We start from the raw sequence: 23,931 nt of genomic DNA on the forward strand, positions 1-23,931 counted from the left end.
GGGTTACGGGAAGCAGCCCGCTCCCCGCTCGGCTCCGCTGCTCCGCCTGAATTTTCACATTTTACATCTTCTGCTTATGCCGTCACACCACAACAGGGCAGCACCGATTTATGCAGTTATTCCTATTTCCTCCTTGGGGCTCCACGCTAGGACTTCTGGCTGAGGCTCGGCTGCAGCCGGGCAGTGCCAGCGCTCAGCCCCGCAGCACCCCGCGAACCTCCCGGCCTCCCGCCGGCACAGCGCCCGGACGGAGCCGCTCCCTGCTCCGCTGCCCCGGCCCGGCCCGCTCCCCGCCGAAGCGCTGAATGCAATTCCGGCCGCGTTTTGGCAGCCTGCGCTACAGCACAAGTGGGAGAGAGCGCACGCAGGCGGTGCTGAAGTCGGCCCTCGTGCGGCGCCGCATCCCAGCTACCTGCCCCTCTTGCTGTTTGGAATTGTGATTTATAAGCCCTGTGTTAGGTGCTGTGGCACCCATTAATCACCCACCTGCTTCATACAGGTCTGTTAGCTAATGCACAGAGGTCTGAGTGCGATGAAATAGGGGTGTAAGCATGCCTAAGCATGCCTCCTATCACAGTACTTACGTATCAATGCTACAAAGTTACCATTAACCCAAATTCTTAATCATCATACAGCTAGACAACGGTCAATGCACTCTTCATGCGCTCCAGCCCCTTTCCTGCCTCCCAAAAGCAGCTGGCTCCAAGAGCACAACTGCTGCTGAGCTACGTAAGCAGAGTCCCTGCTGCAGCGTGTAGGTCAAGAGAGATTCAGAAGGGAGCAACACATCCCAGAACCCCATCCTCCAGACATGGCTTTGAGACTCATATGTTGAATGCTTATCTGCCAGGATGAGATCAGTGCTCAATGCCAGGCCGGTGCACTCCCTTGGTGCACACACAAGATGGATTTTCTGTCTGCAAAGGCTCTCCTTGCCCCCACCCAAGGTTCCAGGAGTCAGAACTCCTGCAATCTCATTCCTGCTCTGCTACTGCCCCACTGAACCTCTGCCTGGTTTCAGGACTCCTTTCTCCTTTTCCCCAAAAGATAAGAGCAGGGGTAACCATCACCACAGGGAGCTCAGGCATCTCAGTCCTGTTTGCACGACGATGCGGGGCTCTGAGCACAGAATGGCACCACTTGTTACAGCTGTTCCAGGCTGCGTGACACAGTGCTGACGTGCACCTCCCTCCCAGCACCAGCTGGTCCATTTTTCCAGCCTTCCATTTTCCACCTTCTTTGTGAGCCAGTGTGTAATGGACTGAAGCAGGTCAGTAGTGCAGCACATCAGCCGGAGCTGCTCTTGAGATTTTGGGGCAGAACTGCTTCACATTTCCTTGGTGCAGCAGTTTAACAGACATAGAGGGGCACTGGTAAGGCCTGCTGTTACAAATCTGAATATCCAACACTTCACTGCCATAAGGAATGTGGAAAAGGGAAAGGCCGAGCGGTCAGGGGTTGCACTGTGGGTGCCCTCTGTTCAGTGCCTTTACTGCCGGGAGCAGCTGCCAGCCAACGGCGGGCAGGCAGATACTGGGCAGTGCAGACAGCGGCTGCAGGAACCATCAGCTGCACAGCAAAGTGCTGTGATTGCTGAGGAGGACCGAACCGCATGGTAAAGGAGGCTAATTACTGCGCTCCTTTTATACAGTAACATAAAACTAGCCTCTAGACTCCGTTGCTACAATAAATAAGCTCAGATTCAGAAAGGAGAATGTGCATCGCTAACGAGCATTCCCCTTCTTCCCTCTCCCTTAGAGAGCTCACCACAGCCTCAGCGTTAAATTACGCACCTCAAGGACAGATCTCTGCAGAGCACCGACCCCAGCGGCATCGGGGGGCTGTGGGTAACCCTCCCATGGGCACGGCTGAGCCCCCCGAGGGGGAGCGCGGTTCCTCGTGAGGAAAACCGTAATCCCGTGGAAGCGCCGTGCAGCGGCGGTGTGAGCACGCAGTACGGGCACACAGCGGTGGGACGGGCACACAGTATATATGGGCGCGCAGTATATATGGGCACACAGTATATATGGGCACACAGTATATATGGGCACACAGGCAGAGTGGGGTAGCACTGAGGGGCAGCACGCGGCCGCTCGGCACAGAACCTTCCAGAACTCCACCCTGCATTTCCACAGCCGGACCCGCGTTTCTTTTTTCTTTACTCCAGCCATTAAAGCAAAACCTGGAGAAGAGGCTCAAAATAGAAAAAAAAGTTACAAAATAAAGATAAAACTTTACCTCAGCGTTCTGGTCCGGAGGATGCGGCGGGCAGCGGTACGCCGTCCTCGTTCCACGAGGGAGGACAAGCGAGGTCCTGTGACGGGTCCGGGTCCCAACCGAGGCCCCGCCTCCCGCAGCCCCCCCCCAGCTCCCGGACTGCTGGGAGCGTCGCTCTGCAAGCGCGAGCGCGGCCCCGCGGAGTACAGACGGATCCCCCGCAGAGCCGCAGGTGCCGCTCAGCAATTAGTTAATTGCAGCTGGCCGCGGGCCTGCCAACAGCTCGCAGCTGGAGCTCGATTTGCTCGCAGCGCTGCACGAGGAGCCGCACAGCCGCGTGCCGGCACCGCATCGCCGCGCGATGCCTTCAAACCGTGCGGGAAAGGAGGGAGTCGGGCTGCAAACTGGTGCCGTGTGCTGTCACAGCGAGGGGAAAGGGTTCACGGGAGCGAAGACAGCTTTATTGTCCCTGTAAGGAGAAAACTGTAATGGCAGGGTGTGACAGGACTGACATGGCTTCACGGGTGGTGGAAATTACAGAATGAAGTTGCAAATAATTGTATGCTGCTTTTGTTGGCTGCTTTTTTTTTCCTGTAGCAATGAAGCGAATGGACTTTGCTCAGTTTCCAACCAAGCCACCCTTGAAGCCAAAAATAAAACCACCTCCTTGCTTCCAAGGCAGCTTCCTGGGCTGAGAGGTGGATGCCAGATTCAGTTTAAAGATTTCAGCTCTCTGAGGAGGGAACGTTGCATTTTATAGATTAAAACTTTGGGCTTTGGAGCTTTTAGTAGGTGCTGCTTTTTGTACGCCTCGCCATTTATCTCACCGTATCCGCGGTGCTTATCGGTGCTCCGTGAGACACAAGAGGGAACAATTCAAGCATCTGACCAGGCGGGGGGGTCAGCACTCAATGAACGCAGCCACGTTTTGCTGTGCTACAAACCCAAGAGTTTTCCCTGCAGCTGCTAAGTGTGAAAAGCAAGGCGCTCCATTCCTCAGGTCTGCAGGAGGTGCTTAAGGCACAGTTTGCCATCTGGGTAAGAAATTCTGCCCCCTTCGTACTTTTCATGCACTTTTAGCCTTGCAGACCCAGGGTCCTTCCTTAGGAAAAGAGGCCACAGAAGGCAGGAAGGGAAGAGAAACAAATCCAATGAGGTTTACCCTAAGAAGGAGGACCTGTAAATGGGCACTGCTGTCCTTTTTGATTCCAATAGTCAAAGTAAATCACTCACCCATTTCCACAAAAATAACCCCAGGACTGAAATAAACCTAAAATGGGCAACGCGTTCAAAGGAGGTTTTTGTCTGAAGTCCATTTCAAGTGCAGATGGAAACAAATAGCCTCTGATGTGCATAAAAACTACGACCACTGAGGCAGGACCTTAACACACAGCTGGGTGTTTTATTTCCAATTAACCAAAACTAACAAGCAGATAAAATTGGTCTCATAGTGACACCAGAACAGATCCAGGGAGTGTGTGAGATACTGCCATAAAGAGACCGGCCACCTGACAGCACACTGCTAAAACAAGACAAAGAACTGCTGATTAAATTACATTTCATTTGCTAAGGAATTCTGAACATGACCTAGTGCTTCTAAAAAAACCTGTATAAAATGAGTATTTTTTACATCTCAGGCACATGAATACAAATCTGAGCTATTTTATATATACAGACATTTACATTACATGAAAATCTGAGATGAAGATCAAATGAAAAAAAAAAAAAAAAAGCTTTTATAAAAAGTACCCAAAACAGCAGACGAAATGTGAAAATACAATGCATTCTCACAACAGAGAAGTAAAAGGCACGAATACTAAAATGTATAACCATGCAAAAATGTAAGTACAACCTGTGCAACAAAGCAAAACAAACGGCTCCCACAAGTGGTTTTACAGTAATTCTCAGAATATCACAGTATTGAAACATACTGTAAGTGCAACATTTACTGTCCCGTAGCACAGTGAAGTGTTCACACCATACCAAATTCTCCCTTCCAATCTCCCTTCTCCAAAGCCAGAATGATTTAGCTAAGGATAAAGCGTTAAATCAAATGGAGCTGATGTTGGGTGGTGTAAGGTGGAAGAGTAACTGCAGCCCTTCTGCATCCACTACTTACTGTGTATGGAATGTGCACCGACCAGAGCAACCCCTGCCCCTGGCCAGGGCACAGAGGGCTTTGCAGAGGTTTGCCAGGGTGAATTTCACTCTGCTGAGAGCAGTGATGTGAAAGCTCCAATGTCACAGTTGCACCACTAACAACACCTACATAAGAAACAAACACAGATCCTAGGGGTAGGTAGCCAAAATATACCAAGGAAGTCCGTGGTTATTAATGCTTTCCTCACTAGGCTAAAGTTTAAGTTAAAAGATATTCTCTCCCTAGTTACATGTTTCAGTGTGTGCTGCTCTCACAGTTGAAAAAAAAATAAAATAAAATTCAAGACCGAAGCCAATAAACCAAAGGAAAAAAAAAGAAAAAGACAAATGCATAAGGAAGGCAATGTAACACTGTCACAAACTGCCTGCACTCACCCAACCTGCTGAATGGGCAGCATTATCCGTAAGTTATGCTTGCTAGGCTAAGCCAGTAGGTTTGTGCCTGCAAACAGTGTACAATTACAGCATGCCACTGGATAGCTATTCAGAACTGAGGTAAAGCTTACAGGGATGCCCCAGTGCTGTCTGTCCAGGACGGAGTTCAGCCTCGCAGTGAGACTGAGGTGGCATTTCCCTCAGCCTCAGCAGGGGCTGCTCCTTGGCATGCTGCAAACACAGCAGGAACAGCTTCCTTCGTCCTCCCCTGCAAATAAGGGCAGAGCCCTTGGCTCTGCAACCTGTCTCATTGAAGGGGTGCAAGCACGAGGAGCACATGAACAAAGCCCACCCTCAAGGAGCTCCAGCAAGCCTGAAAGAGCCTTTTCTGAGAGCACCAACTCAGTATTAGGTGCCCTCCCAGACAGATCACCACTGACGTGCACGAATCACGGATAACTGAGCTGGTCTGTGCAAAGCACTCATCCATATTTTAACCCTCAGTAAACCTCAACTTTGTCCATCAGTGTTCAACCAGCAACTGCTGTTTTTTTTTTTTGATACAGAAGACTGAATGACCACAAATGAGATCTCAGATGGAAAAGAAAAAAAAAAAAAGAAACATTTCTCAGTGCTAAGGGGAGCCACGAGAGGTTCCTCTGCGGGAGCCATCAGTTCTTCCTTTTTCATTTCTTTTTATTTTTTTCCCCAAGCATAACAGAACTCTTCCCTTCTCTCTTTTTTCTTCCTTTAGTGGTTATAGAAAACAAAGGGTGAGAGGCAGTAGGTGAGAATTTTCTCTAAATCTTTTTAAAAGGACAACAAGTTACTCACAATGGGGATTTCACACCTCTTCTAGTCACTATATAATAAAAAAAACCCTAATAAATATAATCCACAGCTCAAGTTCCGCATTATTGTGTGCTAACACACAAGCCTTTGGTTAAATTACTGAAAGATTTTGTTTGTAGTGCTCAGCTGAACCAACACTGTCTCCTAAAACAGAGAATAACCACAGAAGCCCCAGCGAAGCCTCCCTCTGTGCAGAACAGAACCCTTGCAAGGATTATAGGATTCCAGCCAATGTATGTGCAAAGCTTCAATAAATGAGAAGAAACTCACACACACTCCACACTTCAATGGCAAACTGCCCTGGGATCAATATTTTGGATTGAGAAATACTGAGAAAACAATCCCAAGGTGCTGCCAAGGAACAACGTGCCAGCAGCTGCTGAACATTTCCTTTCCTTCAAGATCAGCTGCTGGCTACGTAAGCAGTCCTGCTTTCTTGAATATGTTCCTTGAGTAACAAACGACCTAGCAAGAGTATGAATATTACTGCTTATGCCAGAACCAATGCAGTTACTGCTTTTCACTGAAATCAACATAAGCCACCGACCTGGAAAGTGTCAGATCAGCTGCTGCTTCCTTCCTTCCTTGGAAAACATCCCGCACCATGCAGTATGTGAGAAAAAACCACTGTCTATCCACTGCCACTGAAAAGAAGTATTTACTTGTAAATTCTAGTTCTTAGACCCATCACATGCCGTTAGCATCATGACCTGGAGACTTCTGCACAGCGACTGCTGCAGGCCACGGTCGAGGTTTACACACACCTTTCAATTCCTAAACAGATTAGGCAGTCTAAATACAGCAGGCCAAGATCCCTTCTGGAGAGTAGAACAGAGCCTTGCTGCAGTCAGACAGCAAGGTGCTTGCTGATATACCCATTAATTAGTGACACTGCACTCAAATGCCTACAGAGCTGGCTGGGAAACATCTGAATTTCTCCCAAGACCATAAAAGGAAAGTTTTGGCAGCAAAACTGTATGGATCTTTTTGACACTTGCTACAAATCTGTGTATTGAAGACTCTTACAAACAGATTGGATGGCCACAGTTTGTCACTGTCACATTTCAAAACACAGCAAACAACTTGAGTCTTTATTACAAGTTACTAAAAAAGCTGAAAAATGCTTTGCTGTCAATCTAGTTTTAAGTCAGCACCACGCTCTGAAACCAGAAGCTGAAGGCTGGTATTTGGAGTGAAGCAGCCAATATCAGCAAACCTTGAAAGACCACATTTCAGGAACTCCTAAGTGCAACTTTTGGAAGAGGTATTTTTCCACAGCACCTGTGAGTGTGATCAGCCTGGCCAAGGACTGCTGCTAGCCAGGAGCAACTCGTTTTCTTTTTTCCACCATACAAAAATACCTGCAGTGGTTTGCAATTAGTTTGATCAGAATATCGTTTAGCTTTTCAGATCCTACAGTATAAGGAGCTAAAGAGCAGATCAAGAGATAGTACCTTGGATTGTGTTTGCATCCCTGAGGGTTAAATGAGAATCATGATTTTAACACAAGAACATTTGCTGCATTTGAGTATTGCTAGAATGAGATTATACCTTATTTCTGTTCGAAATATTGACTGAAATATACATACTTTGGAAAACTGGTACCCAATTACTCTCCCCACTGTTCCAGTGACCCACCAAAGATGATCTTACTGCCAAGTTACCTTTATGTCATAAGACGTGATGACTGATTTTGCAGGATAGAAGGGTTCTCCCAGGTTTGTTCTAGTGCCTGTAGTTACTGGGGAGCTGCTATCAGACAGCTTAAAGATGCAATTACCATCTAATTATTTTTAGAGGTGGATACCGTAGAGGAAAGTGTATCTGCCAAAGGAATGGATCTCCCACCTCCAACTCACATCACCTGCAACACAGAGTAAGGGTCTGCATATGTATTTGAGAGCTAATTGAAAGCAGTACCACGCCAACAGCTCCACACGTACGGAATTGAAACTTCTTTGCACTACAACAAAGCTACAAACAGCACCAACGTGGTGGTAAGAAAACTCTTCAAATGCCAACACCGTGGAGCAAGGAACGAACACCTTTTAAATTCTAAAGCCAGTGGGTGCAGAGCTAAATGAGAAGTCCTGCAAATCTGTAGGAAATTCACTGCTGTGCACCCTCAGCTAGTGTGCCATTTCCAGGATTGCAGCCACTCAGTGGTGAGTTACTATCAGTAACTATTAACTTTTTACATATTTACCTGCACAGAATCTTGCATATTACCACATTCATTTCTTCCACTCGTGTCCTTCAGCTCTGCAGGTTCAGTGAAGCCAGCTGTGCGCATTGCTTCCCAAGTGCTCAGCACAGTTTTCTGCAAACTAGTCCTAGTCCTCAACATTTGCTGATGTTCTACCCTAACAAGAATGGGCTTCAAGTTATTAAAATTTTAAAATTGAGTCCAGTTTACTTCAAAATATTCAGGAGAAAAACATTCAGTCACCAGTCTGACCTGCAACAGCTTCACTTACACGTAAATCCAGAGCAGGAGAGAGGGACAGAAGTGTAACTTACCAAGCAGGAAGCCCCATTAACAGGGCTGCTGGCTCACCCAGCCCTGCACGACACAGGACGTTAGCAACAGCCACCCAACAACTGAAACAGTCCTCAGTGGCCTACAAGAAGAGCAAAGTCCTTGGCACAATTCACTAACAGCACCATGCAGATGAAGACATCATCACTGCATCACAGGCGAGGAGTCCTCCTGGCAGGTATCTGTAGGTAGCACCAAGCTGCTTTAACTGTTTTTCTCCTACCTGCTGGGTGGCACATCCAGAAGCAGCAGTGGTGGAACAGGGCGTACTGAGGGGTGATCCACCTGTTTCTCCACAAACAGAAGCTGCTGCAATTTAGCACAGAGCATTTTACACCATTCCCAGCTGGTAGAGAGACAGTCTTTAAATCCCTTCCTTCAGATTACCCTGCGGCCTCAGGAATCCAGCCCTGAGACATCACTGTTTGATGGAGACTGTAACATTTCTCCCAGCGCACTGAAGTCCCACTGACTTCTTTGCTTCTGGGATGCTGCATCCCATCATTATTCCTCTGGTCCCTCTGGCTTTCCAGTTACTTTACACCTGCCTATTGCAGATACATAGAAACAAATTGTTTTTATTTTCTTGCCTTCAAGACAGCCTAATTTCAGTACCTCCCCCCCTCCCCTTCCCAACACTCCAGTAACACGTCACTGAAGGCAAGAGCACAAAAACTACAGAAAAATATATATATATATATTTACACCCATAACTGAATACAGATATGTATTCAAATTGAGGAAGAATGCATCACACACACACACCAAGACACAGCAAGAGAATACTAGGGGCAAGGCTGCCAACAGCAAGATATACACAGAAAAGCACAGTCACTGCTACTGTCACATTCTCCTGCGGAGCGCATTCAATAGAGGGAACAGCTCTGGGCAGTGGGAAGAGCCACATCACTATGAGGAAGGGCCTACTTTCTGTGCCAGTTGGCATCAATCAAAAAGAATTTTGAAGTGTAAAATTTTTAGTTAAAAAAAAAAAAGTGCACGGAATAAAAATCTTCTAAGCATTCAATTATCAGACAATGCCATAAGCTTCTTCTACATAAGCTACATCACTAATTAAAAAGGTCCTAGCACTACATCACAGAGATCCAGCCAAGGAAAACACAGGCACACGTTGAAGTCCATCTCTACTTAAGGCAGCAGCTGAGCACACACTCAATTTTAAAGCTTTATGTCCTGTCCCACTGACTTCTATGAGCAGTCACAGCATGCATTTAAAGTTAAGCACTCATACAACTGCTCACGTAAGCCAGAATGCATTCCCTGTTCAGAGCTTCAGACAAGCACGTGTGTACTCAGCCCGGGTTGACAACTTATGCAAGACCAAGCTCTTCTATTTTTTACTGCCCTATAAGTAAAAGCCACTTCACATGAGGCTTCTCCTATCACCATGACAGGACCCAGATGGCCCTTCCCACAGCTTGTCCACAAAATGCCACTCTCCAAGCAATGCAGTGTCTGATGGTGAGAAAACAACACATATTTTATTATTATTATTTTTTTAGAACTGAAATATGCTCCTTCTGTGAAACATTTAAAATTACGAAGATATGGGATTGCAGAATCCATTTGAATGGCCCACGTGCTGCAGAAGGACTCGAGAAGGACAGGCTCAAGAAGTGGGCTCACATGAACCAAATGAGGTTGAGCAAAGCCAAGCACAAGGTGCTGTGCCTCGGCCAGAGCAACCCCAGACGTGAGCACAGACTGTGAGAACAACTCATTGACAGCAGCCCTATAGAGAAGAACTTGGGGGGATCCTGATGGACAAAAACTGTGTGTTGGGCCAACCCAAAGAGGGGTGGCCAGCAAGGTGAGGGAGCTGATTGTCCCCCTCTGCTCTGCCCTCAAGGCCCCACCTGGCATATGGTGACCAGCACAAGATGTGCTGCTGTTAAGAATGAGTCCAGAGAAGGCCATGGAGATGCAAGGGCCAAATCACCTCCTGGGAAGGAACGCCAAAGGAGCTGGGCTTGTGGGGCCTGGAGAAGGCTCCAGGGAAACCTCACTTCAGCCTTTAGTACTGAAAAAGAGCTTATAAACGAGAGGGAGATCCATTTTTACACAATCTGATTATAACAGGACAAAGGGAATGGGTTTGAAAAGCAGGGGAGGGAGATTCCAGTCAGCTGTTCAGAGGAAATTCTTTACCTAGAGGGTGGAGAGGCAGAACAGGCCTGCCTTGAGAAGTTATGGATGCCCCATCTCTGGATGCATTCAAGGCCAGGCTGGCCTGATCCAGTAGGTGGCAATCCTGCCTAGAGTAGGTGGCGTGATCTGTACAAGCTTTAAAGTCCTTTCCGGCCCACGCCATTCTACAATGAACCCCTGAAAATAGGGGAATAGAGTTGAAGAGATTCCTAGCCTCAGTGCTACAGGAACCCTGGCATAAAATATACACATGTGCCCACACACACACACACACACACACAAAAGAGTGGGTTGGCTCAAAGCATCCCAAAGCAGAGTGATCTTCTATAGCTTTCTATAGAAACTTGGTGCTGACAGTGGCAAACAAATGGATAGTGATTTTACAGATAGCAAAAACTCAGCCATTTCTTCCACTTCTCTTTTTACTTTGTCTCTTTTCCACAAATGTTCTTTTCCTGGGTGTTTCTTAAGTAATAAAGCTCAATTGAATAGGAAATGACACAGTCAGTACCAGTTAGGGACTGAACCTGGGTATAATGTTTGCTTTGTGATACCCAAATTCCAGGAAGAACGAAAGAACAAATCTTGCTCCTAAAGTTAGGGTCACATCCATATGTTTCCATTGTCTTTCTTCCACCTTTACAACTAGAGGTAGAGTCATTTTGTCCAGTATCTAAAACAGCATAATCCAGTTATATTGTTATTACATTAATATACAGTATCTATCTTGACACAGGTATTGAAAGTGCAAGGAAGTCTAACCAAGCCAAGTCAGTGACAAATAACAGTGTACCAAATGTCATATAAACACACCCGCGCACCCACACTCACATGTAGTGTATATATATATTTATAGGCTAATTTACAGTATCAGAGTGTTGTTTAGATCCAGTGGCATGTGCAGAAATATAGGGCAGTTGCTGCTTTTCTTTTTTGTATTCACTTCAATTCTTTATTTCCAAGATGGATGGGTTGTGATCTAGGATTGCCAGAATGATCTTGTCCATATACTGTCGCAATCTGTAATTGATCTCTTCCTGTTCTTTAAGGGCTTCCATGAGCTGAAACACAACATTTCAGATTTACTCTTGCAGAACATTTAACCAAACAGCACGAACTCATATTGAGGTAAGAGACAATCACCTGCCAAGATCACCAATTACCTCATGCAGTATTCGACCCCAGCCTCCTCTCTTTATCTGTTAGAAACGATCTGCATGTTAAAGATCTTTATTATTTAGGAAGGTGGTGAATGGTCACCGTCAGGAATCTTTTGGCAGGTCATACGAAATAGAAATTCCACATCTAACACAGCAATCCTGCACCCACACCTTGGATGAACTTCCTCATCTCAGTGGAAGAACTTCATGGCGCTCAATTTCTACAAAGCTCTTTAGATTTCAGTAGATTTGCACGCAAGCCTGCTGAACAGAACACTGGTACATACTGGGAACAACACACATATTCCCTCTGTATCATATGCATATTCTCTTAAAAAAAAACAACAATAAACACCCTAGCTGTGTATACTCAAGAAAATTCCACGGGATGTTCTATGTCCTGCATTCAAAACGTGCTGTTGTCCACTAAACTTCTGAGCTGTGAAAAAAACCCTTTAATCCCTCCAAAGATGAAGACAGATCGCTTTGTTGCCAAAGTTGCCCAGACGTGTCAAAGCCCCAGATCCTCCTAAAGCTGATGTGATTTGAGTGTCCATTTCCATAAGCCTTCAGGGAAGTCTCACCCTCAACCTGCAGCCTCTTACCTTCATTTCAATTATATAGGAAAAAGAGAAAAATGAGAAAGATTTACACTGGTCTGTGAGGTTTACTAAGCCTAGGTCACAGCTGCAAGGCATGCTGCTCCTCTATAGGGTGGTGCTGGGCATTCTCTGCATGAGCCAAAGGCAGGAAATTCCAAAGGAAAAATAAAGATCCGTCTCAACAACAGCAAAAACCCCAATTTGCTTCCATTCAAATAGAGTTCTACAATTAAACAGCCTTTCGTCACACTGCTTTTGTTCAGCAAGACATTTGAGTACGTAATTCACTACAAGAGACTGTCCAGGGACTAACAGGGCCATTCAGGTACACACTGAATAAAAAGGTTTGTCTCAAAACTCCTCTTGAAGATGAGAGAAAGTTCTGTCCAGAAGAAGCAATGCCCTAACTTGTCTTTGTCTTTGGGAACTTTCATGTATCTGCTGGCCTGACCTCATGATCTACCCTGCAGCTTAAAGGAATTCACACCACCTTGATTCAGCCCTCATGCCAATGGTCCCCTTTCAGAGCATTACCACATTATCACTTGCACATCGCCCACCTTCTGCAAGAATCCAGCTCTGCTACAGGGCAGATTTAGATTTAAGTAAAAGCTTGTTACTGAAGTATCTTAGAACTAAATCCAGAACAGAAGGTAAAAATTCAATTAAACAGCTATAGCAATTTCTATATGAAATTAATGCTGCAATAGCACAGTACCCTGCAAGATAGAAGATGTTAAAATAAATCCCCTGTAAAATAATTCACTGAGATTCTATTTCCAGTTTTGAGATAAAAGTGAGAAAGTTATGTTAAAAGGAACACCCAGAACCACTGTTCAATTTAAATTAATCTTCTAGTATTCCTGAACTCCTTGCAAAGCAGATTTTCATTTGTCAGCTTCAATTAAATCAACCTTGACAGTTAATTACATTGAAAAATCAAGACTTTGGATGCAGTACTTGATGAAGAAAGCATATTACCTCATCTCTAGATGCAGAGTCAATCTCAGCAGCCAGTGACTGGGCTTTTGTTTGTGTTGCAAAGAGATTTTTAGCTTCATAGATACTCAGACTAAGAATTTGTCCATTAAGATCATCATTTTGGTCACGAAGTTTCTGATTCTCCTGTTTAAGGATGAAAAAATTGCTTTTAAGTTCTTTCTACATGGATTCATCGGAAAAAAAAATTAGCTAGTGTGGATGAAATACAATAAGGCTACAAGTTAGCAAACAACTCTTTCACCAGTGAGTCATCCTCACCTGAACTGCAGGTGTTTCCTAGGTACACAGTTTACAACTTGTAAGTTCCAGACAAAAGTAATGCACATCCTAAGTTAAAGTGAGCGGGGATACAGAAACCTTAAGACACCATACTGGCACATGCAGCTACCAGGATTTTTCTGAGCAGTCCTGCACAGTTCCTTTGGACTCATCCACACACTGCGAGGCCCTTCCCTGCTCACCTGCTTCAGCCGTTTTATTTCATGCTCCATTTCCACCTCTCTGGTTTTAGCATTGAATTCACTCACGCTGGATGAGGAACTTCTCCCACGTCCAGGACGCTCACATTCCAGCTTGTAGAGCTGCAAGTGCTCCAGCTCCTTTCGCAAGTCCTCAATGAGCTGCAAGGAAACACATCTCTGCAGCCTCTGCACAACCAGCCCTCTCTGGCAGCAGCCATCTCTGTGCTGCACCTTTGCACTGTGACAAAGGACAGACACTCATACAGCACAGCCTTTGCCTTCTGATGTCCAAGTTTGGTGTCTGAGAGGCATAATTCTCCTTTCAAGCTCAGTACAGCAAATCTTATGGCATGCATTCAAGGCTTCCAGTTCTCAAAGAGTATTAAACCCTTTGAGATCATCATTTATTAGGTATTCTTGCAACACTCATCGCCCTGTGGATATCCCTGTCAGAGGTGCACAATCCTACAATACATTCACCAGATGTTGTATTTTCAGTGTTCATCCTGTACACCTGTACTTTTTCAGATGAGCTTTCATGATAAAGATGCAATTGCCTGGTCTTACAACCTTCCTCATACCTACCTCCTGTGTGGCTTCCCTCTCCTTGTTAAATTCCAGCCTGTTCTGTCGCAGTTTGTCCATCATCCTCTTGTACAAATCCATCTCATCCTTCAGTCGCAGACTGGTGTCCTCCAACCTATCTGACATGCGTTGCCTTTCCTGGAATAAATTGGGTACTTTACAGCCAGTTTGCAAGTGCAAGAGCCACCCTCAGTTTTTCAACACAAGCCTACAGACACACATCTCTGCTACACCCAGACAAACTGTGAGGCATCTCAGAGCACCTCTGATACTAAAGGTGACCAATGCTCTAATTCCAACAACATTCTTGTTCAGGAAAGGCCAGTTATAAAACCTGAGCCAACCAGTGTACGACTCTGCTTTTATACAAATCAAGCTGCTGTCAAATTGCACTTGACATCCAAGACAAAATCAACACTCAGGATTTTTGTTACCTCATCTAATCTCTCTGTTTGTGATTTCAGTCGCATGACGGTGGTTTTCAGCTCACCATTTTCTTCTTCCAGCTGCTGAACCCTGTGTCAATAACAAAAGTCTTAGAGAAAAATGTATTTTCATGAATGCAGACATGCAAAGCATTGTGCTCTAAAAAGCCATTTCACTTGCACTTCATAGAAAGATTACAGAGAAACTCTGCCTAATCTTAGCATTTTTAATCACTGTTGTATGGTTTTTTTTTGCTTTTAAGGCCAAGAACACTGCACTGACTCTCAGATTCTTATATTCAATCACAACTGATGTATAAAAAAAAAAATCAAGTATGATGAAATGAATACAGAGACAAGTGCCTGGTACAGCTGGCCACAATTCTCTCCTTGAATCCATGCCAAATAACCAGCTAAGCTGTCTACATGGGCTATGTGGATTAAAGCATTAATGTAAAACATCCTCCTTGCTTTTGGGCATTAGACATGCAACTGCACAGCTACTCCGTGGAACTTTGAACCTGTAACCATCTGTGCACTGAGTGTGAACAGCCTACATTCACATGCAACAGAAGAGAACAAAAATTTGTACACTGTCCTGGGAGGCATCAAGACTTTCGTTACCTCGTATTTAGCAGTTCAATTTCCGTGCCTTTCTCTTTTTCATACTTGCTATAAGCTTCTCGATGTCTCTTTATCTCTTCTTCCAGGGTTTGTTCTGCTGATGTCTCTTGGTCTTTCAGTAGCTCTTCCAGCTCATGAACCCTAAGGAAGCCAGTAACCATTTCAGTAATAGTTTCACACATTTTTTTAAATAAAATTATGTGTGCAACTTCATTGCCTGCTTTCCTTCTCACTCTTTTATTCCATTTTACTTCTCTCTCTCTCAACACTTGACTTCTGCCAAAAGTTCTCTTGGTATTCAATCTTCCCAACACATGCAGAGTATATAGCAGTACCCACCCATCTCCTCATTCTCAGTCTCAAGAAACAATAACCAGACTTCCTTTCTACATGGATTAAAAAAATATATACAAAAACAGAAAAGCAAGAATGGTAACCCCTTTTATAACAAAAATTCTAAGTTCTCATTACAGTAACAGTATTAAGAAATTTGCTTGGAAGGTATCTGCCTGCTGAAAATGTAGGAAGGCAGTCCTGTTCCACTCGGACTTCTCACAGGAAGCCTTATCTTGTTTTGTTCTGCCCGTTCTATGCAGAAAATGTGGCCATATTTCACAGAGATGTTCTTTACCCTCAACTTTGTTCTGGCTCTACTGTGACACAAAAAGAACTGGCTCCATGATTCATTACCTGTGAACTAACTGCGTGTTCTCTTGTTTCAGTTTGCTCTTCAGGTCACCATTAGTCAGGTTATCATTTTCCAATTCTGTAACCTTTTTTTCTAGGTATGTTACCTGGAAGAGGAGAAAGTGGAAAAGAAGAACTAAGAGACTGAATCTCTCTTCACACAGCCCTTCACTGTTTCTAATGAACATTCTGCTATGGTAGCCTCTTTGAAGAGACCATATTTTCCTGCAAAGATGGTGGCAAAATTAAGCCTGAATCAGTGCTACGACACAGTAAAGAAGTACAAATGCAATGACTCCAGATCTGTACTTTCACAGCTCTTGCATGTTTGTGAAGCAGAGTTTTACTATTAATGGAATATCTTAGGCACTTTGAATGAACTACTTCAGACCACTGCAAGCAGAGCTTCATCAGTTGATGCATGTCTCGAGGAGGATTTGGTTTAGGCACATCTAATTGCAATGCACACAGCTTCTCACCTTTTCAGTTATATCATTATCACAGGAGTCTATACTATCTCTGAACAGGTCTTCTGTGCTGCCATTACTGCTGCTGAAGTTGCTATTGTGGAAGAGCTGTCTGAAAGATCACAAAGATAATTATTTTACTTGATGAGGAGAGAAGAAAAAGAGTCCAGGTGCTGCCTTACAGCCTGGTTTTGCACTTTGCACAGATTTTAGCACCAGATGTTCAGTCATCTCAGTGACAATTACCTCTGCTTAAGCACACGCCTTACAAAGGACTGGTAACTAAACAGTCATACAAAGAGCACAACATCAGTTCCAGGGTGTGAAGTCTCTTTTGGATTCGATAGGATCCGTCATCAGCATTAGCATGGCTTTAAACTTACTGAGGTTTATTCACACTACATACCAAGGTGCATTTGCTTTTTTAGAAGTTTAAAGGTTGTCACTGTATGCTGGTTGGCATGGCTAATTTAGAATAAATTTCATACAGTAAGAGCTTCTTTATAAACAGGCACAAAAGAAATTACAATATCAGTTCCCAACACAGAACCACATCATAATACATATATTACAGATTATCTGCAGTACTGCTTGAAACTTAGAGCTCCCCCCAGTCCAGGGCTGATTTATTCAGCCAAATGACATACCACAGTTCCATATGCCCTTTACAAAAGCATGCTCTTGCTATCCTTTGCATTTTAGCAATGATACCAAATATCCACACTATGATGGGGGACAGAAGCGATAGCTGGACTGATGGAACAGCAGTTTAAAGGAAGAAACCGTCAATGATCTTAATAGAGCTCTTCCCAGTTCAGGGGCCTGCTCCAGAACTAACAGACACTTCTGTGTTCTGTAATATCACCACAAGCCTCTTTTCTTGAAAATCCATCTTGGCATCTTTTTTTTTTCCTAAATTTATTTCTCCTCTGCCTTCTCTGTTAGTTATGGAATTGTTAAAGTTGATCCCAGAAGTACTCAGAAAAAAGTTGAAGATGCTTACCTTCCAAAAGCTGTGCTTGATATTTTCCTGTTAGGGCTACAAAGATACAGAAGCAATGACATAGGAATTAAACACTGAATTCAATAGCGATCAAATAAATCTTAGTTTAGCCTCTACCCAAATGGCACAATGAAACATAACATTGACTCTTTTTGTGAAATTAAAAACAAAAAAAAGATTCTGTGAACAATATCCTCAAGCAAGAGCTGCAGTTACTAACAATGTGAAGGTGAGTGGAGCCACAAGTTACTGTGATCGTTAATAAGTCAATTTGCAAGTACTGTTATATTCAGCAGATTTGTGAGTGTAAATCAGAGTGAAGTTAACATTAGAAATATCACAAAGGGACACCGAGTGATGTTAGAGGTGGACATTTATTTGGGATTCCCGAATTTCAGATGATTTTATAAACAGACAGCTTATCCTTCATCATAATACTTCCCAATTCAGCACAGGGACTGAGATACTTCCAATTTTTGCAGTTTCCTTTTACAGCCAAAGATCAGTTATTATCCAAAGGAGGGACTGCACTCCAGACTAGAAGATTAGAACCACATGAATCCATCTGGGAGAGGCAAATATCCAGTTGGCTCTCAGAAGATGCCACGTCTCTGGGCACACTCAGGCACACAGCTCTCTTCCAGCCATGTATACACAGCTCTGCTCATAAAACTACCTAAGATCTGTCCAGGCATGGTCTGGGTTTGAGCAGACTACTTGCTAGGGCAGGAACACTGTTCAGATCAAGTACCATCCTCCTGTGTCAAAAGAAGAAGCAGTGCACCGTGCCACAGACTACACAGACAGGCAGGATTTACATTTAGTTTCTAGGGGGAGCTAGAAGCCCATCAAATGATTTCCTTCAAAAAGCCTAACTGGTGGCAGTTCTGTGTGCTCAGCACAGCTCAGAATTGGTTGGAGTGACAGGGATAGAAATGTAAAGACAGCTGAATTTACAAGGAACCCCAGAAGTCATTTCTGCCCTATGATTCAACTTTTTTTCCAAGTTCTCACAAGGAAAAAAAATAAATAAAAACGTGCACAGGAATGAAGTACCTCCATTGCCAATAGCTTTGTGAGATGTGAGGTTATGCACATCAGCTAACAGTGTCACATCACCCCTTCCCACCTGGAGAAACAGGCAGCTAACTGCAGGTCTGCACTAAGAAGCACAGCAGACCCCACCTCCAGAGAAAAAATCCCAGACATGTCACTCTTACTCTGAGATCAAACAGCTCATTAGTTTATGTATTCAAGGTGTAGACAGCTTTAATGAACTCAAGTCGGAAAAATACGTATTACTTCATGAGGAGCTGCACTTAAGTTGAGGCTAGATGTCAAGGTCTGAGTTTCTTACTGCTTTGTAAGAACAAGAAAATGTGTAAGATAGAATGGAACACAAGGAAAGAAGGGGCTCTTTCTTCCTCTCTTCCTGCCACTAACTAGTTCTATTTCACAGGAACACTACTAGAAGCACTGCAGTAGGCTGCTTACCTGTTCGCTTTCAAGTTTTTCAGCCTGGCTTCCAAATCGTTGAGTAGATTTATCTTTTTGCAGCACTGTGAGCAGTAAACATCCAGTAACTCGCTGTTATAAACATGCCTCATTTTTCGGGGTGTTTGGCCAGCACTGTTTGCAGGAAAGGAGAGATATTACTGGCTACAGTAACCAACTCACAGCAGGTTTTCCTCCTGACTGTGTGTCAGAATCACAGACAAGGGACGCGAGATGCCACCTCTCACCACAGCTCATTTACCTTAGAGGTAACAATGAGGAACACTAATTTAAGGGTAAGCCTACCTGCCTGAGCTGAGTCTCTACAGAGTACGGGTTCTGGGCATCAGTGCAAAGAATCAGTTTGGGCAATGGGAAGAATAGCTCAAGACACACAGAGTCCAGGTGATGAACATAGCAAAAGCAGTTACATTTCACCTCAGCAATATCCCCTCTCTCATCCTGCCCATCTTCCCCCTGTCTGGCATGCAACCTGAAGAGTCCTTTCTCCAAGAGAAAGGCAGGAAGATGAAAAACAGCAGTTGGTAAGAAGAAGTGACACAAAGGAAGAAGCAGACATAGATAAAAAAGAGGAAAATAAACTCAAAAGAAAGCAATCATAACACAAAATGCATAGAGCCTCAGGAATGAGAATGGAAAGGACTGCATAAACCTGAGAGATGAAGGATGTAAGTCATCACCATGAAAGTGCAGCAGAGAGAGGTGCTGGCTCTGCATGCATGACCAAGGTAGCGAGGTTGGATTGCAGGATTCCTTCAAACAGAGGGTAGCATGCAAGGGTTGCATGTGGAACAGTGGGATGGCGTGAGCTTGTTCTGTGTCAGCAATGAAGCACGAGATCTTGATATGTTTTTGATTCAAGCAGATAAATCCTGGAAAGTCTTCGTGCTTGGTTCTTCACCAACTCTGTTCAACCAATTCCTTGCATGGGGAAAGATTTTTAAGTCTTTTAAAGCCTTGTTTCAAATCAACCTGTCTGTATGTGGAACTTCATCTTACAAGATAACATGAAAGATTTGCAGTATTTGAACTCTAACAAGAAACAGCTCTCTTGCAGATTTCTCCACTGCACCAGGGCTAGTTCAAAGCATTAAGCTTGTTTCTGACTTACATCAAGTAACTTCCAATACTAACCCTTAACTGTGATACCTCCTACCTGCAACAGAAAGGTAACTATACAAGCAGAAAAGCACAGTTTTTTTCAGAAGAACCCAATAATAACTATCAGATACAAAGTTATTTGCCACAGCTCTGATTATCAAGTGTACACTGTTACCTGGAGGGCAGAAAATGAGCTGATAATATTTTCCTTTTGAGGTGAGTCTTTGTAACCACTGGAAATTCTAGTATGGTCACTCAGGCTCAAAAGGAAAACAAAAAAATTTAAGAAATGTTTGTTAAGGAACAAGGAGCAACCTGGAAGATACAGATGAGCCAAGGTCAGAGTAGGCGTTGGTTCTGGTCTCATCATCAGGACAGGGGCTACTGGGAGTAAAATCCACATCATCTCCTTCCCCATAGTCTTCAAACTGCTCTTCATTACTGATCAGAGAGGCGGTGGAATAAGTGGAGAGGTCAGATGCTGCAGAAGGGTTGTGAGGACTTGCCCTGAAACAAGAGGTCGAAACATCTGGAAGGCCATCTTTGACAGCATCTCATCTCACATGGAATGCTGCACCTTTTCAGCTTGTCCCTTCACTCCAGTTTTTAAACAGGTTACAAATTCAAATGACAAACACATCTGATATGCACTGAGAATCTACAAACAAGCTACCAGTGAGATGGGTTTGGATCAACACTACTGCACTTTGAGTAGCACAGCTCAGCAATTCTCAGCCATTGCTTCCATGTGGTGGTGAAGACTTCTGCTTATAGGATTTTGGCTGAAGGCAGGAACAATGCAAACATCTCTGAAACGCACAGGCTAGCAATAGGGATGTGTACAAGACTGAGGCACTCACTGCACTCCCTAACCAGTTTCCCAGAAACCTCCATAAGCCCTCTCCCACAGCCCATGAGCTCCAGCCACGCTCTTTTGTCAAGAGCCAAACTGCAGCTCACCCCGTGCCAGATGAGCTGGGATATGATGGTCTCTAAGACCACAGATGAGATCTGAGGATATTTCCCGGCCCTTCCTTCCATCATGACAAAACGAGTCTTTCAAAGGAGATTCAGACCACAAGAGGAAGCTGCTTTATAACCACTAGTATCTAATATCGTCCTACAACCTGAGAACAGGAGCAGACAAAGGCACACAGCTCAGCAGAGCCAGGCACGTGGCAGCCCTGATGCATGCAACTGCCTGTGGATTTGGGGGAGACAGCACCAACCAAACGTGGCCGATACAAACATGACCAGTAGTCAGTCATTTGCTCCATAAGCAAACAGCCTGGAGCCTCCCTGCACAGCAGCAGGCTGCACAACAGGATCTGCCCCTGGAGCAGGGCTGCCTGTCAGGCTCACTCCTCAAGGATGAGATTCCTTACCTGCAGCAGATACTCAGTGACTACTAGCCAGCCTCACAAAACTTCCTGCAAGATTGAGAGACGTATTATCTGCTAATGACTTGCTATATGATTTGAGTGATATAAAGCACTAATTGTACATAAAATATTTCAGACAAACTGTTAGCCAGCAGGTCCATTCTAAACCTCATGACACAATGGGAAACTCTCCTTAATAGTTTTGTCTGACCCTGTTCTTTATTTATCTGTGACTTTGCCACTACAAATCCTAAGTCACGTAAGTTTTGCTTCTTCTCTCTTACAGTGACATATAACCTTATCTGTGACAACCTCAGAGAATAAAGCAAGATTTTAGTAGGCATGTAATAACTTCCAGGAGTTCCCAAACCCCCTAGATGGAGGTGGCAGGATGCACAACATCCCATCCCCATTCATAAGAGCCTGAACTATACACTTTGAAGGCAATACACTTATTTCAAAGGTGATATAGCTAAAGTCTATCACTCTGAGGATAGGTGCTTAGAAGAGCCAGGAGTCATAAGGCAAGGAGAAAAGCTTGATGAAGAATTGACAAAAAACTGAAATTAGCTTGATAAAGTATCCGAGACTGCTAAGGCAAGTGGGAGAAGGCCAGATCTCAGCTAGCTGAGAAACTCAGGAGAGCAGGAATGAGGCTGCACAGAGAACACCTGAAGTGACCAGAAAAGAAGACAAGTGAGGAAAACTCAAGAGGAGCAAACCAAGATGACAAACCAAAAGTAAGGAAGAAAGTGCAGAGGCTTACAAAACAGGCCCAGCTGTGCTCTGTCCTGCTGTACTGCATTAACACAGCAAAGCAAGATTAAATCAGATTGAGTCCCTCTCCCTACAACTCAGCTTTTACCAGCATTCTCCAGATATGCACCTGTAAAGAGTCAAGTTAGGATTACTGAGACATTCCTGTGTTAATAGCAAACAGTGGTTATAGACACGCATGCCAGAACACCCTGTGTTAAACACAAGTTACTGCTGCACACTAATGGTCACATAAAATTAGAAACATGCAGAATTAACTTGGTACATGGAGCTGCAAAGCAAATCAGCAGTGCCCATATCTTCAGATAATTACACATACAGAAAACTAAAGCAATATTCCCCATATTGTGCTGCTCTGTGGAAAGTATTTTAACTCCAGCACACAAAAGGCACAGGAACACAGAAGGTTCTAAGTTCTGGGAGAAGCCAATAAAGGGATCCTTTCTGAAAAGGGACAACCTGAAATTGTCACTTCAACACACAAAATATAATTCCTACAGGTGTCAACAGAACATGTCAGAAGCCAGGGACGAGACTGTCCAGGTCCTTTAAGTGCTCAGACATCTACCTCCCTTATATTTTAAATTGATACCCAATTTCTAAATCCTTCAGGCATCTTCAGCCTCCCCAAGCAAGAATCGGGCAAATAAGAGCTCCTTCCTCCTTGGTGCTTTTACATATGACTCAGAAAACAGGGCTGCCAGTGGGCAAAGCCACCACTCACTTGTCACCAGGCAGAAACAGGACACCAAGCATGCCATCCTTCTCCTCGCCCCGACACACGTCGGAGGCCTCTGAGCTCTGGGCGCTCTCAATGGCACTGTCCATGTCAGACTCATGGTGCACCTCCTGCTGTGCCAGAGTCATCGCGTCCTCATCAGGGAACAGCTCCGGCTCGCTGTAGATGCCTTCGCTGTCCAAGTAGGTGCAGTCCTGGATTTCACCACCCTAGCAAAAGAAGAATGAGAAGTCAATTCGTATCATCCTTTAAGGCAGCTAAGAGGATTCAGGGGAAGCAATAACCCACTCTCCAAATTGCCTGGTAAGCAAGAATGGGACTGATTAAAGCCGTAAAACAAAAAGCCTGATGTGCTTTACAAAAGACCAGGTCCTACAAACCTGCAGGGTAGCTTGTACCTCCCATACAGCTTGAATAGCATCCCTGACCCACTGTCTCTATTCTATAGGAGAGTTACAACAAGACTGTTATGAAATGCAGTCAGTTTTGCCCCCATTTACTGTCAAAATGCAATCAGAGTAGTAAATATCCTCAAACGTTTTTTAATCTAGAAAGAGGTATCCTTTGTAAGAAGATTATCACAGGACCAACTCCCAGCCACTTCATGTATTAATATGATCAATTAACAGAAGCAAACCAGGTAAATACAACAGCTTACTTTGTCTTTGTGGCTAGGCAAAAATCTATAGTTGTTTAAAAAAAAAAAAAATAATACTATGGTAAGTCCTGGTGGCAATCAGAGATTTCAGAGAGCCAGAGAGAAAACAAAAAGCTTCAAAGCCATCTGTTCCTGCTTCCTGGAACCACATCCTCATCAAGTATCAACTAAACTAAGGCGTCATTCTCATCTCTGCAACACTCCCCTGTTGTTGCTCATCCCCTCCCTCTCATTCTTGCCCCATGAACATTCACAATAATCAAGGCAAGCTGCTTTCTGTTTTCCTGTCCTTGAGAGGCAAACAAACAAAAAGATTCTTTGATGAAAAAAATAAAGCCTAAGATTTCACTGTCCTTTTTTATGCCACGTGGGGACACAATATTGTCTTGGCAGCTCCATCCAGTGAGACAAAAGCTACCTGAGGTCCCATA

At 44.3% G+C, this 23,931-nt stretch overlaps 1 protein-coding gene and 1 long non-coding RNA gene across 8 annotated transcripts in view; both read right to left on the reverse strand.

The window, feature by feature from the left end:
• Positions 1–2,348, reverse strand: part of LOC128083302 (uncharacterized) — a 47,613-nt gene extending 45,265 nt beyond the window's left edge. Inside the window, exon 1 of the long non-coding RNA XR_008208022.1 lies at positions 2,239–2,348. This is a non-coding gene — a long non-coding RNA (uncharacterized LOC128083302). The remainder of the gene's footprint in view (positions 1–2,238) is intronic.
• A 1,251-nt stretch (positions 2,349–3,599) lies between these two features.
• The window catches only part of RAB11FIP4 (RAB11 family interacting protein 4), a 90,934-nt gene continuing 70,602 nt past the window's right edge, over positions 3,600–23,931 (reverse strand). For 5 of the 7 annotated variants that reach the window (XM_052688373.1, XM_052688377.1, XM_052688378.1 and 2 more), the window contains 12 exons: positions 22,828–23,051; positions 20,260–20,451; positions 18,823–18,957; positions 17,329–17,364; positions 16,338–16,437; positions 15,862–15,965; positions 15,172–15,312; positions 14,557–14,638; positions 14,123–14,260; positions 13,538–13,696; positions 13,056–13,199; positions 3,600–11,373 (listed from right to left, as the gene is read on the reverse strand). In XM_052688373.1, the coding sequence (XP_052544333.1) occupies positions 11,257–11,373; positions 13,056–13,199; positions 13,538–13,696; positions 14,123–14,260; positions 14,557–14,638; positions 15,172–15,312; positions 15,862–15,965; positions 16,338–16,437; positions 17,329–17,364; positions 18,823–18,957; positions 20,260–20,451; positions 22,828–23,051 (1,572 nt within the window). In that variant the 3' untranslated portion in view covers positions 3,600–11,256. The remainder of the gene's footprint in view (positions 11,374–13,055; positions 13,200–13,537; positions 13,697–14,122; positions 14,261–14,556; positions 14,639–15,171; positions 15,313–15,861; positions 15,966–16,337; positions 16,438–17,328; positions 17,365–18,822; positions 18,958–20,259; positions 20,452–22,827; positions 23,052–23,931) is intronic. The other 2 variants (XM_052688374.1, XM_052688376.1) reach the window with 2 other exon arrangements.

This window comes from Tympanuchus pallidicinctus, unplaced genomic scaffold (assembly GCF_026119805.1).
Source record: "Tympanuchus pallidicinctus isolate F22 unplaced genomic scaffold, pur_lepc_1.0 scaffold23, whole genome shotgun sequence".
Lineage (NCBI taxonomy): Eukaryota > Metazoa > Chordata > Aves > Galliformes > Phasianidae > Tympanuchus > Tympanuchus pallidicinctus.